The sequence below is a fragment of the Chlorocebus sabaeus genome, chromosome 14 (assembly GCF_047675955.1).
Source record: "Chlorocebus sabaeus isolate Y175 chromosome 14, mChlSab1.0.hap1, whole genome shotgun sequence".
In the NCBI taxonomy this organism is placed as follows: Eukaryota; Metazoa; Chordata; class Mammalia; order Primates; family Cercopithecidae; genus Chlorocebus; species Chlorocebus sabaeus.
The window spans coordinates 94132515-94152358 of record NC_132917.1 but is presented as its reverse complement, the minus strand read 5'-3'; the positions used below and the strand labels follow the sequence as shown (position 1 = coordinate 94152358).

The window sequence follows — 19844 nt, the reverse complement described above, 5'->3', positions numbered from 1 at the left end:
ATGGAGTCGATTTTAAAATGATGTCACCTTGGTTCTCCTGTGCTCCTATTTCTCTAACAGCTTTATTATATATTTCTTAGTCTGGACACAGTGGCTCACACCTGTAATCCCAGCAACTTTGGGAGGCCAAGGCTGGCAGATCATTTGAGCCCAGGAGTTTGAGACCAGCTCCAGCAACACAGCAAGACCCTGTCTCTACTGAAAATTCAGAAGAGTTAGCCATGCACAGTGTTGTGCGCCTGTAGTCCCAGCTACTCGAGAGGCTGAGGTTGGGAAGATTGCTTGAGCCTAGGAGGTCAAGGCTGCAGTGAGCCATGATCGTGCCACTGAGGTCAAGTCTGGGTGACAGGAGTGAGACCCTGTCTCAAAAATAAACAAACAAATAAATAAATAAATATTCCTTAAGATTTTTCTACATAGACAATCATGTCTTTTTGAGTGGAGTCAATTTTACTTACTCCTTTTTGTTAGTTTTGGAGTTTTTTGTGAGACAGGGTCTCACTGTGTTGCCCCGGTTAGAGTGCAATGGCATGATCATGGCTCAGTATACCCAGGCTCAAGCAATCCTCCCACCTCAGCCCTCTGAGTTCCTTGGCCTCCCAAAGTGCTGGGTTTACAGGTTTAAGCCACCGTGCCTAGCCTACTTACTCATTTTTAATCTCTGCCTTTAATTTCCTTTTCTTACCTTATTGCCCTGGCTAGAATCTTCATTTTGGTGTTGAAAAGAAGTGCTGATAACAGACATCCTCATCTTCTTCTTGAACTTAGGGGGAAAGCACTCAGCCTTTTACCTTTAAGTATGATGTTAGTTGACATTTTTTGTAGATCCTCTACAGGAAAGTATTTTTTTAATTGGCTATATTGCTGCCCAAATCTGTTTGAGGCTTTTCAAGAAAAGAAAGGCGAATGGATATGGGGAAGGTACTTCTTTATGCATTCAGCTCTGTGTTTTAGGTGTGTGATGCTCTATCAGGAAATAGGCATATCTTTTCATTCAAAGATTTAAGTATGGGATGTTGTTGATATTAAATGTGACCATGTGTGACCATATTTATCTTTATAAACAGCATGCTTGGGAGGGGTAGGCTTTGCCAGGGAACTAACTCACTCTCAGTCCATTGGGAGGCAGTATAGCCCGTGGTTAGGTACGTGGGCCCAGAGGCCTGGGCACCCTTTTCCAACTCAGTTCTGCAATCTTGTCCAAGTTACTGAACATTTCTGTGTTGCAATTTCCTACCTGCAAAGTGAAGATCTTCATAAAATCTACTTCCAGGGCTTCTGAAGACTTAATGAGCAAATACAATTAAGTGCTTAAAATAGAGCCTGTTTTCTGGTGCATTTTTAAGAAGGACTTCGTTGGCATAAGGCTGTATTTACACACAGGTTTTCAGTAGCAGGTTTATTGCCTGAAGCAAAGAACAGCCATATCATTTTTTAAATCCTCTCCTGGAACCTCGTATTAAGGTTTTTTTTAAGATGAGAGGGTTGATTTCTGTTGTTTCACAATATTGTTTGTGCAATACATATCTTTTAAAATCTTGTGCATTGCATAGGCAATTAGAGGGTTATAATGGTTGCCCGCAATACTCTCGAAGTTAATGCTGTCTCTGCACTTGGAGGCCGAGCCTGAATTTGACCTTCTGATGTGTTCATTTTGACCACTTGACAGCAGAATGGTGTGTAGAGTCTACGCTGCTCCTGGGTCAGCCCATCTGGGTGTGAGGATCACTGTGAAGCCCCCAGTTGGCTTCAGACTCTGATTTCCTACCAATAAACTCTAATTAAAGGGGACAGAGGCGTCTCAGTCAGTTGCTTTCCTATTCTAGGAAGGTTGCCTTTCCGTCAGCATGCCCCAAGACCTGGGTGCTCTTCTTCCTGCCTGGGGCGGGTCTGGAGGCGGGGCCAGGGAGCCTCTTGCCAGCAGGGGTGAGGTTACCCTGAGCCTGCTCCAATGTCCTGCAGCAGCACCAAGATACTGACATATAAGGAAGATCACTTAGGAGCTGGCTGGCAGGCCTTCAAGGGTCCTTTCCTCTTCACTTGAACTTTTTTTTTTTTCCTGTTTCCTCATACTGTTTGAGGGGTGCAGTCATAGCCAGCTTTGCACAGGACTTTCTACAAGAGTTTCCCACCTGAAGTCCCTTCTTCAGGCAGGGGTCTGAAGTGCACAGCCACTTAGTTGTCTGTCCTTGGTTTTCTTTTGATCAGACCAGTGAAAAACTTACTCTACATATTGAGTTAAAAAAAAAAAAATTAAAAAGTGCCCTTGATTCCATTTGGACACACGTGCACAGTGTTTTATTCTTCTCTGCCTCCCATGCAATGGTGGGGGATAGTCCGTGCATGATTAGGAGGTTAAACCGTATTAACCAGGATTTCCTGGTGTTATCCTCTATAGTGGGATGGGTAGAGCTTCAGCGTCTCCTTCCAGAACTTCCAGGAGTGTCTGGCCAGCTCTTGTCCTCCCCCTGCCAAGATGCTCTGCAGGCTGTTATGAGAGTTGCATGCCTCTGCCACACCCTTTCAATTGTCATTGTGACACCAGCGCGGAGAGATGTCGATTCAGGTAGCAAAGCAGACATTATCCTTTCCCTTGATTGTCATGAGATGCCCCAGTTAGGTGTGGATCCCGAGGCACCCATGTCATTGTCCTCCAAACCGTGCCTGCAGCCCCAGGTGATGTTGCTGAATTATACATGGGTAGAGGCTTTCAGCAGCGCTGTTTTTCCACCAGTGCACAAAGCACTGTGCTTGTTACAGGAGGGATTTTACATGTGGATCTCCAGGTCCTGCAGAAACCGCAGAGCTACAGGGAAACAGGTAACTATTTAACTGAGAGGGCACATCAGGGTGTGAGTTTAATACAAATGAGAAGCAGATACATTGAGTGTAACTTTCTATTTGAGTTATTTCCTTGAACACACACACACACAAAAATGCTAAAAGTTTAAATATTAAACCCATGTGGTTTTCGAAACAAAGAAAGTCAAGAAGGAACAAAGAAGAGTTTTACGGGCCACATTTAACTCTCCTCTCTGGTCAGATAAGAATCTGAGACCTACAGCTCCTCCTAAATGACGGTAATTACTGGTTTTGTGATTCAGTATCTTTCTGTTCTCTGTGCCTTCTTCATTCTTATTTTACTCTAGTTATATTAATACGTCCTCGCTTCCCTCCAACTAAAACACAAAGCAAAGAAAAAAGACTCCCTTCTTTAGAGTGATTGAAAGACCATCTTGCACACAGTAGGTGCAGAAAAGCTATTTGTCAGATGCATAAATGACATCCTCATCACTGTGGATCCTATCTCCATGGTTATGTTAATTCATCACATTATGAAACACGGCAGCTACCCGGTGCCAATTCTTGAGACATAACATGTTTGAGAAACACTTTGGAAACAAATGGAAGCTCCTGACTGCAAGGGAAGGAAGGACGGAAGGTGGGCTGGTTATGTTGAGGATTAGATTCAAGTAGTTTGTTCTGGTATTTTGAATTCTTCAGGCAGTAAATGACCCAATCAGAACAGCCTCTCTGGATCTGTGCCTGCGTTCTCCCCTTCACGTGTTTCTCTAACGTCTGTGACCTCCATTAGTATAAATTAACATAAGCATGGAAACGGGACTTCTCTACATGTATGATATTTATTCATCTAATGAGCAGTTTTTGCAGGTCACAGAGGCCAGCCTACAGAAGGTTCTGCACCGTGTCCATGCTTAATGTTGTACTGAAACTTTGGATGTTTGCCATCTGTCTTGCTACTAAGTTAGGCTCTCTCACAACATCCTCAATGGTGATTTTTCTTCTGTCGATTGGACAGGTAAAGAGCAAGAAGGAGGATTTTTTCCATACCTGGAACTCGTGTCTGCACCACATGGCTTCTCTGTCCCTGGCACACACTCACCGAGGTCAGTTGGCTCCTGTTGAATATTTGTAATTGAGTGACTCAGGGGTCTACGGGTCCCTGGAGACACAGCTCTGCAGGGAAAGGCAGTCCATATGTTGAATTTAGGACCCCAAATGACTTACAGAGACTTGAAGCTTGTAGTAAATCAACTCCCAACTTACTAGGAACACTGACCATATGACACCCACAAAGCCTGACGCTAAACCAGTGAGGAACAGCTCACTTAACACAACCTGACAGTCACACACAGCACTTGACAGGAGCCAGTTGGCAAAACACCCGCCCCTCAGAAGTGGCCCTCTGCCCGGCCATGATCTCATTCCTAAATGGGAGGGTGTTTTAACAGGGGTCCTGCCTGAGGAATTTTAAGTACCAGACTTACTTAAACCTAATCATCAAATTAGCAAGAAACTGGGTCAATCTTCTAAAGCAGTGGTTCTCAACCAGGGGCAATTTTGCAATGTTCGGATGTTTGGCAATGTTTAGAGGCATTTTCGGTTGTCACACTGAGAGGGGTAGTGCCCCTGGTGCGTAGTGGGCGGAGGCCAGGGATGCTGCTAACCATGCTACAGGGCACAGACCACTCCCCTGCAACCAAGAATTATCTAGCCCCAAATGACAGTAATGCTGAGGCTGAGAAACTTGAATATTCATTTTGGCTTCAGTAGACCAAAATAGCAAAATAAAATGAAACACTGAACACCAAGTGAGATCCATGACAGCTTATCATTGAAATGATTGTTTAACTTCAACAACCATCATTTTGTTTATCGTCATGCCCTGACTCTGTGGGAAGAAAGTGTTAAAAGAGAAAGGCCAGTCATTCACTGAGTTGGTAGCTTTATGGGATTTTTCGTCACACTGGGTCGCTGCTGGCCCTGGGAGGGCCGGGTTTGGTCCCACCACAGCTTGCATCTGGGGCACCATCTCACGGGGTGGAGATGGGAGCTTCTCAGTGGGATCAGGGCAGGTGTTATGGCCAGGAACCTAGGAATGTGCCTGCATCCAACACAACCTCCCAGCCTGACCATCCCTCTTCCTCCCTAACTGGGCAGTTCCAAAAGAGCAAAGTGCATGTGATTCAGTGCCATGTGACTGTACCTGCAGGAATGTGTGGGAGCCGCCCCAGGAGCTCTGATGAGAGCTGAATTGGAGTGAGTGCTTTAGGCTCAGACTGAGCCCAGCTTCTTCCTTCCTTCTAAAGACCAGCTCTTGGGACCTTGCACCTTTGGGTGAGCCTCCTAACACAGGGCTCCGCAGTAAGTGTGCCAAGAGCGCAGGTTTCTCATGGGATGGGAAGCAGGGGCCCCATGGGAACACCTCCCCAGAGACTGGTCTCCGCACAGTGACCACACTCTGAAATGACCATGACCACATTAGCCTTCCTGATTCTGACTGAGTTCCACTTTCTGTTTCCTGGGACATGGAGGAGGAGCAAGGAGAGGGACCAGGAGCATCAGGGACTATGGGTCATGAAGGCACAGGATTGGGTCCCCTCATTTGCAGACTCAAAATTGTTAATTTATTGCCCGCCTACAGTATATCAGGCTCAGAGAAACTGACTTATCTTAATTGAACTCAAAAATGAGTAATATTTAAATCTGAATGCCAGTTTATTCATCAGAAATAAAATCTAACCACCAAGTCATCAGTACGTGCCCTATCTGTTCTACAAGCGTATCTTCAGATAGAATTCAGTTATAATTAGGAGGTTGCAGCAGGTCATACTGTCAGGACAGCTCATGCCCTCAGGCCTGGCTGGAGATCTGAGTGTCCCCTGTGACCTACTCCAGACCCTGGAGCCCACAGGGTGTCTACTTCCCTGGACTATCTTGGTACACTCAGCATCAACCTCGTTCCTTTAAGAAATTTATGTAAACCACCCTCCTTCTGTTGGTGGGTTATTTCTTCAGATTTGTTGATCAGGCTGAAACATGTCTGGGGTATGAAACAGCACTTGAGACACCCTGATTGAAGGTGAGTGTGGCTTGGACCTTCTCATTCACTGTATGTAGACTTGTACTGGCTTCAGTCTCAGGGGTGGTGTGGCCCTGGCCCCTCCCTCTGGGCCCCTATGAACTGACCACAGATATCGCTCTTCCTGGGACATGAGGATAGACTATATGGACTCCAGGTGAAAAACTTCTAAACATGCAGAGATGTGATTAAGTTTGAAAAGAGAGGGGGAAGTCAAAGAATCACTGCAATTAACTTCACCTTAGAAACACAGTCGTTGAGCCTCAGGCTGCACAGCATGCTTGCTGAGAGCACAGTGCAGCTTAGTGTGGACTGAGGATGGGGGCTTTGGAGTCAGGTCACCAGGTTCAGGTCCTGGCTTTACCTCTACCAGCTGTGTGACTGTGAGTGAGTTACCCTCTCTGAGCTTCAGTTTCTTCCTCATGTATAAAATGTAGAGAGCATGATATTTACCTCATGGGGCTGTTGGAAGGATTAAATGAGACAACGCTCCAAAGCTCTTACCTTTGTATCTGGCTCATTGTTAATGTTTAATAAAACCTTTTCATTACTGCTAATCACTACCCTATGAAAACCTTAGTTCTTATAACCAAAGTAGACATTTCGACTTTGTTCCTTAAAGGGAAGAAAAAGAGGAAAAGGAAACAGGCTAAGTCTGAGTGTATGAGTTCTTCATACCAGGAGAAAATATCAAGGATGTGATGATGGCACAGTACAAAATAAATCCAAATCAACTCTGAACCTTTTATTGATTCATAACCACAGTAGCACAAGTGATAATTTTCAGGAAATTGGCTTCAGATTCAATGTCAGACAAAGAAGACTTGGAAGTATAAAGAAAGTAATGGAAGAAAAATCATAAGAATTAGTTCAGTGACAGCCTTTAGAGAGCCCAGGAATGTTTTGAAATCGAGAAATCCATCTGTAATGAGGAGGTCTGTACAGATGCAGAACGGGTCCTAAAGATAAGGATACTAACGTCCTTAACACTGTAACACAGTAACCCTAGCCAGTAAAATTTCACCAGCATGTCATTACATTCCAATAGCATGTTACCCTCTGGCAGAGGCCTCCAGGGGATGGGAGAAGAAGTAGAAGGAGCCCATCTGTCTTCAGTGACCAGACCCAGATGTTGCCTTTGGAGCCTTTCAAAAGAAGAATGCGTAAGAAGGAAGAGAAGGATCAGTCTGTTAAAGCACAGTCTTTTTTTTTTTTTTTGAGACGGAGTCTCGCTCTGTCGCCCAGGCTGGAGTGCAGTGGTACTATCTCTGCTCACTACTCTGGGGACTACAGGCACCTGCCACCATGCCTGGCTAATTTTTTGTATTTTAGTAGAGACGGGGTTTTACCACGTTAGCCAGGATGGTCCCAATCTCCTGACCTCATGATCTGCCCACCTTGGCCTCCCAAAGTGCTGCGATTACAGGCATAAGCCACCGTCCCCAGCCTAAAGCACAGTCTTAATGTCACCCCAGATGACAGTGAACTCAGAATTTAGCCATTTTTATTAGGAACAAATGGAAAAAAGCCTTCTGGTATCTGTCTCTATTTGTCACCTGAAGACTCGGGAAATCCGTGTTTGAAATAAAAATGGTAAGCAGTGTCTAGTGGTCTCTGCAGTGGGATGTGACTGTTACAGTGATAAATCGTTGTTTTTCTGTGATACACATTTTTTATCTTGCCCTAGAAAGTGCAATTCTGAAGCTTGGTGCTGTCTGAACCCCTAAGCGTGTACCAATTCCTAAACAAAAAAGGAGAAAGGAGGCACTTTTATTAAACAAATTACATCCACCACTTTCCAGCTCTGTGCAGAATTGTCTCTTGCTTTTCTCATTCTCGAAGCTTGTGAGTTCTTCTCATTATGCAGCAGGAAGTCCTCTTTCTGGTTCTTAATAAAGTGACTAATAATTTAGAATGTTCACATTAAGAGCAGGTTGTAATTATGATTAGAATATATAATAATGCGGATTTCTGCCTATTGGGGATTAATTTCCGACTCCTCTCAAGGATATATTTGTTTTGAAACAAGACTTTCTTTGTTAATAAAAACATGATCACATGTATTATTAAAGCATGATTTCTGTATTTTATTCATTAGTGCTTGTTCCAGTATGCTCCCTGGGACCAGCATTTTCCTCTCTGTTGTTAATGGGACTATTCTTTATATATACTACATTCACCTTGATTTAGCTTTAGCTTTGGCATTCATCTTCTAGGAAATTATGGGAATATCCCTACCACCTCCTCAAATGTGCATTACATTATGCAAGCTCAGATAAACAAACTGCCACAACATCAACCAGTAGTCCTGTGTGAAGCCCCTTTTCACTCAACTAAACCCAGATCATGAAGGACAAACCGGACTTGGAGTAAAACCAGAAGTTGCAAGACAGCACTTCTCATTCTTTGACTGTTGAGTTTCTGCAGTGTTTTTCTGTGACTACTGGAGGTGGAGGCCTGGAGGGGAGGGGAAGAGTGGGAGGACCAGAGGTGCTAGTTGGCTGTGACACCTGTGTGCCTTCCTCTCCCCCAGCACCCATCTGCTGGTGTGTCTAGCTTTAGAGAAGTCTCATGTGGCCTCACACAAGTGGCCTGAGGGAGGGTGGGAGGGAGCTCTGGGTGCCACTGCCCCTGCTTCTGGCCCATCTTTGTCTAGCACCTGTTAAATGTGTGGGCAGTGGAAACCAGTGAGAAGGTCTGTTGCGCCAAGAATAGGCGGATGGAATTCACTGCCAAATCCCAGTAGGCCCAGCATCTTGGAGGCCCCAACACTGGGGAAGATAAGGAATGTCCCCTGGCTTCGTTTTCTCTACTTTAATCACACGGCTGAATCCTAGGCCTATGAGCAGTGCCTGTGGGAAAAAGGTGAACTTGGGAATTGAGGGTCACCATTTCACAGAGTGTGTGATGGCCAGGAGCAGCCTGGGGAGTCTAGGGAGTCCAGGGACATTGGGTCTCTGATGTTTGAGGTCTGGAAATCCAGGAGTTGGCAGGATATGGAGGGACATGAAAGTGAGAACTCACCTTCTGACTGTACTCACACACAATATTGCTTTGAGGGAGAGCAACAAAGGTGGCAGCCAATTGGAAGTCGGAGGGAGGCGCCTGGTGAAACGGAGACCAGCAGAAGTAGGAGCATGGAGGTCCCTTGTGCTACCATCAAGGAGGGCTCTTAGACAAAAAAGATGAGAAAGAAATTTGACTGGATGGAGGCGTTGTAGTATGTAAAAATCTGGAAGAGCATTTCACTTTGCCAAAGTGGATTTGAATTTCATGGCGCATTGGCCAAGAGACATGGGAAGAGAAGGTTTAAGAACACAGCCTGCCCACCGTGATGGCAGCTCTGTGAAAAGCTCTCCTCTGACATCCTGCAGGTTGTGCCCATAGGTCTTCATGCTGGGGTTCCCTGCCCGAGCTTCTCCATCTCCCCAAGCCGTGTAGTTAAACTTCAGGTTTGGGTCAGCTGGGCCCTAAGAAGACCCCAAATGCTGTTTTCTGAAGAAGTGCTGTCACACCCCTGAACTTGGGAGCTTGTCCCTGAAGAGGCTGTCTTGAGAGACTTTACTGACTCACTCTCTTTTGAAGGAAGTGAGAAATTCTGAGGTGGTTTTTTATCACCAGTGACCTGAGAACTCTGTTGCACTGGGGAGAGGGGGAAGAAAGGCAAAAGCAAAGTCTGACACCTAACAATAAGTGTTTTATGGAGGACTCTCAAGAACAGAAGTTAGTGACTGTACTTGACCTGGCTGCTAATGAAATGCCACCCTTTGAGCCCAGTCTAATGGCCAACACAGCCATCTGTGTAATGATTGTAGCTGTCACAGCCACCTCCATCTATAGAGAATTTTCTCTTTGCCAAAGACTCGCCAAATGCTTGGCCCTTGTAATTTGTTTAATTTCCACAGCAACCTTGCAAAGCCCACTGAGGAAACTGAGGCTCGGAGGGGTGAACAACTGCCTGGGGTCACACGCTAGTAAGCTGTGGCATTATGACTTTGCCCCGGGGCCAGCTAACCCTACAGCTTTCCCCAGACAGGCAGTGGAGCTCCTCAGCCCCATCCACTGCACTCCCTAAGGGGTTTCCTTCCCACAGATGAATCCCAGAGAATGGGAGTTCTGGTGTTCTTCAGTTTTTGGAAGTGTTTCTTTGTGTATTTATTTATAGTAAAGTTAGCATGTACTGCTTCCTATTACTCTTACTGGGTTTGCCTCTGAACGGTGTTTCTTTTTCTTTTTTTTTTTTTTTTTCTATTTCACAGAGTTTCTGTGAAGATTAAATGAAATAACATAGGTGGAAGCCCTAGGGCCATATAGGGCAAAGGGAGCCAACATTCAGTGAGGGCTCAGCCTGTCAGGCCCTGTGCAAAATATTAGGGACAGAGCAACTCTAATCCCCCACTAGGCAGTAAGGAACCACTGCCTTCTCAACTTTCATCTGAGGAAACTGAGGCACAGAGAGGTTAATAAGTTTTCCAAGGTCACACAGTTCAAAGACGCAGAAGGAAGACCCAAATCCCAGCAGACTGCTACCATCTGTCCATGTTGCCGGGCTCCTAGTGCTTGTTGGAGCTGAATCTGGGAGCTCAGCATTTCTGAAGGAACAAAATAAAATAAAAAATAAGTTCTTCCCACTTTTTAAATGTGTTTTTGCTCTTTTGTTTCCCACTCTGTGATCCAAAAATTGTACATTGTTTGATGGACTGCCCAGATCTGGTCTATAGCCCCTGTTCATTTAACTTCTAGTATCTAAGTACTTTCAAAATATGGTTACATTAATGCTGAAATTGGTGGGCAAAAGTAACACAAAAAGTAAAAAGAGAAATTATTTGCACCAAGTGTACTTACTGTATTTGTGAGTTTTCCACTGGGAACATGATGGAGAATAAGACCTTCTAAACGGTGAATAAAAATAAAAGTATAGCTCTTGATTTATCATAGACACTCTAGATAGAGTTTTGTATTTAAAAATATTATTCCATACCACATATGGTAAAGTTAAACATGTTTGCACTAAACATAAATTTAAATTTAGGTTTTAAAGGACAACATGTTCCAATCTCACAAAACATTTAGCAAATAACCTTTGAGCTCACATGAGCCACCCACACAAAAACCAAAATGAACTACAGAAAAAAAAAAACATAGAAAAAGCAACTGTCTGTTGACAACCAGATTTTCTTACAGCTCTTTGAGTTTTTCTTCTATAAATAATCTGTATGTTTCAAATGTGGCCATCTTCTTGAAAGGTGCCCCCTGGCATATTCTCATTTCAGTGTGTCTTAAAAACAAGAATTAAATGCGTAAATCATGGAAACTATTGAGTTTTTGGAGGGGAGATCTTTAAGATACACGCTCTTTAGATACCAAAAGTGTCAAAATGAAGCATTAAGATGATGTATTATTTCTTCAATGCATCTGTTTATCTTTTGTGAAATCTCGAGTTTGATAAATCACCAGAGATAAAAACATCATTTTTAACCTATCAGAGATCCCAAGTGCCAGGAGGAAAAATAGTGCTTTGTCTCCTCTTTATGAATTTACCTCACTCTTTGCTTATGACTTATGAGATTTTATTTGCAGAGAAAACATAATGCTCTATTAACTTGAAAATGATGGCTTTTACTCAGAAACATGAGAACCAAAAAGAAAAAAAAAAAAGCAGCATTTATCGTCTGAGATACAATCCTTTAACAAGTTTTGATATCTACTTAAAGTAGCACAGAATGTTAGAGGGGGAAAATGATCACGAGGTGATTAAAAGTGAGGTTTTCACCAGTATTTCACCTTTGTCTACTGACACGTAGAATCTCAGCTCTGGCATATCAAGGCAGATATTGAATACTTTTGAATTTTTATATAACATTAGTGTGTGTAAAGATTGCTGGCACCTATCTCTTGAGATTCTTTTTTGCCCCTGAAAATCACTCAGAAGTTCTCCCTTCATTGGCCACCTGGAAAATAAAATAATCTCATAGATTTTTATAACTATGGGTGAAAATTCTTCTGTGTCCAGGAGTGCAGCAAAAAAGGACTTTGTAGTAGAGATGGCTTCTAACCAGTTCTTTCTGTGAGCTGGAAGATTAAAGTGCATGAATCATGCGAGTAGGTTAGTCTAGAAAACATAACATAGCAGAAAAAAATGGCTTTCAAAAATGTTCAAAACAGCTGTTTCTCAGTATGTAAACCAGCTTCTTGGTGCAGTAGATATTAGAGTTCCTTGCCTTGTGCATATTTTATCATTCTTCAATCCTGAGCAGTTTAAGACAAAATAAATTTTATGCAAAAATAAATTTTAAGACAAAATAAATTGTATTCCAGGCCATGGACATGCAGTTGAGTTTTTCTAGTAATTGTGCTATTTTAAGGAGACACCCAGGTTCTGCCCTAACACCAGAGGTGCCTAAGGTCCCAGCTGCTCAGGACCTGTGGTAGCTGTGAGCAGCTGAGCTCAGTTTGCTCTGTTCTTTCTTCTTGCAAGAAGCACACAGACCTCATTGGTCCTATGGAAGAGAATCACGATATTGCCTCAGACCATAGGACCAATACAGCAGAAGGTCCTGAGAAGCTGCGGCTTGCTCCATCTCTCAGCCTTCTACTGCTGCATGAAAAATCAACATTGAAACTATGGAGCTGCGCCTCCTGAATCTGGCATGTACTTAGTTATCCTTCGGAAACAATCCTGATGGGGAGCAACCTTCCTTCATTCCCTTATCCGCCCTTCTCGCCCCTTATTTGTTGAAGGCCTGCCGTGGGCCAAGGACTGCATTACACTCCAGGAATAAAAGGTCCAGTATGAACCAGCCCCTGCTCCCAAGGAGCACTGGTCAGAACTGAGATGAGAGCCCTAGACTAGCAGCCCTGAGAGAACACAGAAGAGACACTAGCTGGGCAGGGGGTGCAGGGTCCACACGGCTCCCCACGAAGTTCCAGTGAGGCAAGGAACATTTGAGACTTTGCCTTTTGAAGGGCAGGTAGAATGTAGCTATCCGGAAGGTGAAAAGGACATTCCGAGCAGATGGAAGAACAAGGAGGGAGGCATGAAGTGCGTGGATGACTTGGGAAAGTGCTTGTGGCTTGGTGTGGTCGGGGTGTAGGGCCAATGTGAGGGTGAACAGCAGGATCCCACGGGGCCTGAGTGCCAAGGCCAGTAGCTGTCATTGTCAACTCTCACCATCAGTGGGGAGTCTGGGGAAAAGCTTTGGGAAGATTTCTTCAGGTGTGGAGGTGAACAGCTCTGAGGACAGGAACTGAGAAGCAACAGCAGCAGGTCTGCGTGGAGGGGGGCGGTTCTGGAAGTGTGAGGGCAAAGGAGCCTGAACGGCCTCCAGGTGGAGGGTGAGGTAGGAGGAAAAGCCAAGGGTGACAAGGGAAGGGCTGCTTCTGGGCACCAAGGTGGAGAGGAGAGAACTGGGTCCAACTCAGGTTGGACGTGTGGCGCATGCGTGACCTGGGGCCACACATGCAGACGCCGAGACAGGCGTGTGGTAGAGAGGACTGCGGGGCCTCATAACATCCAGGTCCTGAGCCTGAGCACTATATTCAATGGGAGGGTGAATCCCTGCAGGGTGGAAAACAGGATAGATGCCACGCCTGAGGCAATTGCAGCCGCCCTATCCATTATCGTCCCAATTTAAGTGTGACACTGGAGTCCACAGTGTTTGTTTCCCAAAATGGGCTAACTCTTGTTCTGCTGATGGGACAGTGGTGGTGGTGGTGGTGGCCTCCAGCTGAGCGTTAGTGTCAAAGTTGTCCTTCCATGCAGGGGAAAGGGGATCTGCAGGTGGAACAGAGCTGGGCCATGGGGAGGCTCACACTGGCTGCTGGAGATGACACTGGGGAAAAGATGCGGTGACAGTGGCTGCTGCTTCTGGCTGCCCCCAGCTGTACACCTTGCTCTTGGCTAAGACTGCAGCAGGCCCCAGGAAGCAGCCTTTGGCCATGGTGAGCCAAGGCCATGTCAAATAGGGGAGAGCATGCCACTGTCTATCCTGGGGAGGGCATCCCCCTGCACACAGGGAGTCCCTGGGCTCCAGAAAGGGTCCAGATGAGCGGCGCCATCATCTCTTCCTGAGTGAATGGCGCATTTGCCCCAAGCTGAAAGGGCTCTGCCTTTCAGGAAAGCAGGTGACCACTGTGCTCTGTCTCCTGACTTTGTGCCTGAGCAAAAGACTACAGATTGTTCCCGTAGCAACCAGCAGAGAGCCCTAAGAAGCAGGATGAATGTCTCGTGTGTGCAATGCCCCCCATGTGGAGAGAGGGCAGCTGCTTTTCTCCCTGAGCCCAGAACACGGCAGGCAGGTTGGGCTCCTTCAGGCCCCCCAGCCCCTTCGGGAACTGCTCACATCTAGGATTTGGCAACCAGTTCTCCATGTCTCGCTCCTATGGTTCAGTCTAGGATAAAGACTTCCAAGATGTCAGTCAGCCCCCATTACGTTCCCATCCCCGGGACTGGCCAAACTGGCATTTTGCCTACCTAGGGAAATACAGTCTTAGTATAGACTCACTTAGTTTATTTGCTTAGAAGGTTTTCAGTACCTCCTATTTGCCAGACTTAGGACTCAGATTATCAGATCAATGTGATGCTTTTCAATCCAGCAGAGGGAATAGGATATCAACACAGGGCCCACACATGTGGAGCGGGAGAACCCGTGAGAGGTGCAGGCTCCGTGCAAAGCCACAGGCTCACACATGGTGTCACAGAAGACCCGTTGGTGCTGGGTCTTGAAACATACATAGGATCCCGAAGGTGGGGACGTGGCTGTGCAGGATGGGAAGAAGCCATAGAGTGGACAAAAGTGGAGGTGGCAGAATGAAGGACTTGAACAGGGAAGGACAAGGGGCCTGCCTTGTCAGGAGGAAGGTGTTTGGGAGAAAGGCCAAGAAACAATATTGAGAGAATGAGCCTGGAAAAGTGGGCCAGGGTGGGTCATGAGGTGTGCTGGATGCTACATCATGGAGCTTAGCCTCTGCTGGGCAGCAGTAGGTGGCCAGGGAAAGGAAGGAGTAGGAGAGTGACCATCACACCAGGACTCCCTGGAGGGAAAGTTTCCTAGCTTCAGGGGATGTAGTGCTTTGGAGAAAGAGACCCGGAGTGGAGCTGGATGGAGGACAGAGACCAAAACAAGTGGGTGTGACCAGCAAGCCAGAGGACAAAGATCTGAAAAGAGGTGATGGCAGTGGGGGTCAAAAGGAGGGTTGGCCTTGGAGGAGTAGTGGCCCATTGCCATCCTGGAGGAGGCTGTCCCTTGGGAAGTGCTGAGATCCCAGTGTTCAGGGCAGAAAACATGTTGAGACTTAGTTATAGATCAAGAGCTTGTCTGCCAGAGAAGAGACACATATTGGCTCCTGTGGGCTCCCAGCTGTGGGGCCAGAGAAAAGAGGGGCCACACATGTCATGCTCTGCCGCTCTCTGGAAAAGAGGTACTCTCTGACAGGGCAGGCTGGGTGACAGTGAGCAGGGCCCTCACCCTCTCATGGAGGTTCCCCGAGGGCCAGCTCCACACCCCCCACCACATCTCAATGTGCAGGAGACTGGTTGCACCATGACTGCTGGTTGCGAAGAAGTTAAAGGCCCCTGCCAACCCTCAGTGTTGATTCTGAAAACGAAGCCAGAGTTCCTTCTGCAAAATGAAGGCTTTTTGTTTCTCTCTCTCTCTCTCTTTCAACGTTTCTCTGTTGTGTTATGAAAAAGAGGTGGGTGGGGGACTTCAGAAGCTGTCTGGAGTGGCAGACAGCTCTGCACGATGATCTGAGAGCACTGCAGTCACACACAGGTGGGAGGAGAGGGCTGAGGGACAGTGGCCACAGTGTCCCACCTCACGGTGCAGTCAGTGGAGAAGGAGTCACTGATAAGGGACCCCTGGCCAGGAGCCTCAGGTATGGGTGCTGGGGAGCTTGACCCTCAAGGCTCCCAAGGAGAGGCTGGTGAGAAGACGTGGGGCCCTCTACTCCTGGTGCCAGGGAAGCCTCATAAGGGAGGTCGCTGCCTCTGGAGAAGGGTGCCTGGTTCCCAGCAATGCTCAGCCATCAAACTCCTCCAGAGGAACTGTCCATGGAGGGGTAGGTGTCAGCCCCCGTATTTCTGCCACCCCTACGAGGAAGCTGGCTTCCTCATCTTCACTATAGGTATCTGAGATGAGAGCCATGTTCCTCTACCAGACTGAAGTTCAGCTGGTGCAATCTCCTCTTTCCAGGGACAGAGGACTTGGATGCTGAAGAGGTCTGGGTGAACCTGGTATTTTAGTGCCAGGTCTTCCTTCCCTACCAGGAAGGAGCCTGCCCCTCCCATGCGGGGCCCAGGGCAGAATTACAGAGCAAGCTTACAACTTGCTGAAGAAAATCTCCTCTGCCCTACTGCCCTGACAAACGTAGCTTTGTTCATCCAGAAGGCCAGATTTGAATTGAGAATGCCCAGGCTCCTAGCAGATGTGTGAACTCTGCAGCATGGTAAGAAGCAGCTCCTTGGCCCACCTCTCTCCCATTGCTCCTCCAGCTCTACCCCACACTGTGCAGATCATCTGGTCTAGACACTCAAGGTCTGTCCACACGCCTGCGATCAGCTGCCCCTTGGCTACCCCATGGGTCTAGAGTGGACACGGCAGTTGTGTGGCTCCCCAGCAGCAACACATCGCAGCAAAGAGGCTTAAGGTATTTAGGTCAAGAAATGACAGTCATGGTCCCTGGAGGAGTGGATGCAGGTTCCAGGTGGGCAGTCCCCATAGCCCCATGGACAGGCCCCTCTAAAGCTTAGCCCCAGGGGCAGAGCCCCTGTTATCCAGGGCCCCAGCACAAAGATTGAGAGAGAAGCTGAGAGAACATTCGGAGACAGGATTGCTGAGCGCTGCAGGTTGTAGGTCAGGGTCAACTGTACCTGCTGACTTAGCGGCAGGTGCCCAAACTGACCAGCAATATTTCAAGAGGAAAATCAGTACAGTGGTATTGTGGGTTTGCTTTGCTTCATCTTCCCCCTTATTTGAAACAGCATGTTATAATGAAATTTATTCCAGGTGCAACCATTTCCTTGAGTGTTAGGTATCTCCCATTTTGTAAGGTTCTACCTTACAGCAATGACTGCAGGGGATGAGGTCATTGTAGATAATTTTCTGCCGATCATTGCAGCAGATACACAGAAGAGGAAACGTGTTTCATGCTGCTCCATATTTTTTTCTCCCAAATGACCACTGTTTACTTGAATCAGGTGTTTATTTCCCTATGCTTCCTCTCCTTGATCCCCAACCTCAAAGCTACTTGTTATCTAAAAGTCTCTTGTTCTCCCTTCTTTTGTCACACAAAGGCGGAAGGGTCCAACCAAGGAGAATTTAACTCTACTCAGACAGGTGGAAGCCTCGGCCTCCCACTACTGACATGAATGGTACTGGAACACTTAAGAGCAGTTGAGACAATGCATGTTGAAGCAAGAAAGTGATTCCGCCGAGAGTCCCTTAGGGAGACTCATGCCCCAGTGAGACCTTGCATTTTGTTGGCACTGGTTTGGCTGCGTATCTTATTTTCATTAGGAAGTCAACCCCTTGAATCAGCAACAAAGGTAGAAGAAAGTAGATACGACACATGCTTTCATTTTAAGGGTTTTTTCCTCCTATTTAAAAGTTGGGGAGGAAGAAGGAGGGGTCATGAAATGTCAACTTGTCATGAGGCTTCTCTTGCAAGTTGTCAGTGAATCAGCTATCAGGGAAGTGGCCGCACAGACTGTTCTCATAGTGAGTGAGTTCTCATGAGATCTGATGGTTTTATAAGGGGCTTTTCCCCCTTTTGCTGAGCACTGCTTCCTGCTGCCATGTGAAGGACGTGTTTGCTTCCCCTTCTGCCATGATTGTAAGTTTCCTGAGGCCTCCCCAAGCCTGCAGAATCATGAGTCAGTTAAACCTCTTTCCTTTATAAATTACCCAGTCTCGGGTATGTCTTTATGAAAACCTAATGGTTTTCACCCCTTCTTCTCTTTCAGGATTTGGTAGAAATAAGAGTGGGGTGAGGGGAGAGAGAAAGCTGCATTGGCATAGGAGTTTGTGTCACACTGACATCTAGGGTGGGAGGAAAAAACCGAGACATAGGTGCATGCTGCTTTGCTTGGGCCTCTGTTCTCAAGGTTGGTTTTTGTCATCTGTGTAAAAAGGGCTGTAGGCTGCTAGCCCAATAAAACTCAGCCAGCCCATGAAGGGAACTGGACTGCAGTGTGGCCTTGTGTTCCTATAAGTCCACTTCAGTCCAGTTCCACAAAACGGGGTCATGGCTGTGGGCATGCTGGACATCATGGGGACAGGATAGAGTCTGGGATAGGATGCAAGTTCATCTCCTGCACCCTATCCTGAAGCCAGGGCAGTCCAGACATCTAAACACTAGAGACTGATTGGGAAAGAAAAACCCCATTGTGTCATGTGTCACATCAAGACATCAAAACAGGGAACAGGGCAGACTTAGAGAAAGCTTCATACAGGAACCTGAGATGGAGTGCAGACTCACTGCCAGCACTGTTTCTTCACACACAGCCTCACACCTGCTCCAGCAAGTGGGCTCTGGGCTCCACACATCACTGATGAGGAAGCGAGGCTCAGCAAGGCTGTGTGACTTGTCTAAGGACGTGCAGCTGGAAGTGGCAGAGGGAAGGTTTAAGGTCAGGTCTGTCTGATGCCAAACCTGTGTTGAGACTACTCCCCATGCTGGCCCTGAAGAAGGGTGGTATATTAGCTCTTTCTTACACTGCTAATAAAGACATACCCAAGACTGGGTAATTTATAAAGGAAAGAGGTTTAATTGACTCACAGTTCTGCAGGGTTGGGGAGGCGTCAAGAAACTTACAATCATGGCAGAAGGGGAAGCAAACACATCCTTCTTCACATGGTGGCAGGAAGGAAAAGTGCCATGCAAAAGGGGGAATGCACCTTATAAAACCATCAGATCTCATGAGAACTCACTCACTATCATGACAACAGGATGGAGGGTAACCACCCCCATGGTCAATTACCTCCCACTGGGTCCCTTCCCACGACATGTGGAGATTATGGGAGCTACAATTCAAGATGAGATTCAAGTGGGGATACAACCAAACCATATCAGGTGGGATCTTGGACAACCTGAGGAGACAGGGAGGGAGCGCATGGCCCAAAATGGAACCCTGCATGAGTGAGAGTCAGGAGCCATCATGTTGGTTTGCATGGGGAAGAGGGGCTAGGCCTGGCTTGGTGAGGAGCAATGCAGGCCATAGGCATAGGGCTCCAGCAGGGCCAGGTTCAGAGTGGTGGCAGCAGTGGGCATGGAGGCTGGGAACGAGTGAGAAGTTCTCCAGGAATCAAAGTGGCAGCGCTGCTGTGGGAAAGGGGTGCATCCAAGGGACATCATCGTACAAGAGTCAGCAGGCATGGGGTCCTGAGGGAGAAATCAAAGAATTAGGCTCAGTGGCCTGGTGGCTGGAGGATGACAGTCCCACAGAAATGGGAAAAAGTTGGAAAGGGCTGGCTTGGTATGGAAGTCGACTGGCTTGGATTGGATGTACAGAATTCAAGGTAACTTGAATTGGGTGCTATGTCTATGACAACGAGAAGTATCGTAGTGGAGTCCAGTGCACAGGCAGTGAGAAGTATGAACGCAGGGTCACCGCAGAGAAGAGAGAGCTATTGGTGAGAATCCAGTACAGTAGCTCTCTAAGGAAGCAAGTGTTTCGATTTCCCTGACCTGCGCTAAGTAAGATTCTAAGTTACAGCATAAACCTTTACCACATAAAATAACCACCTTAAAAAGGTGATCTAAAGAAAACCCAGCACCTGAATTTGTAGATTATTCTTTAGTCATCCTCAGACAGTAGTCAGAGATCAGTATGTTATCACACCAAATCAGGTCACAGCAAAAGTCCAAAACTAGGAACGGAGTTGGGGGAGAGAGGTCTTACCTCCAGGATCTTTCCCAGGCAGGTGTATTCTGAATGAGTGAGAGCAAAAGCATTCGTGTA

General features: G+C 46.7%; 1 protein-coding gene across 1 annotated transcript in view; it reads left to right on the top strand.

The window, feature by feature from the left end:
• The window catches only part of ACOXL (acyl-CoA oxidase like), a 197792-nt gene that overhangs the window by 106690 nt on the left and 71258 nt on the right, over positions 1-19844 (top strand). Inside the window, exon 6 of the mRNA XM_073022719.1 lies at positions 3821-3908. Coding sequence (XP_072878820.1) covers positions 3821-3908 — 88 coding nt within the window. The remainder of the gene's footprint in view (positions 1-3820; positions 3909-19844) is intronic.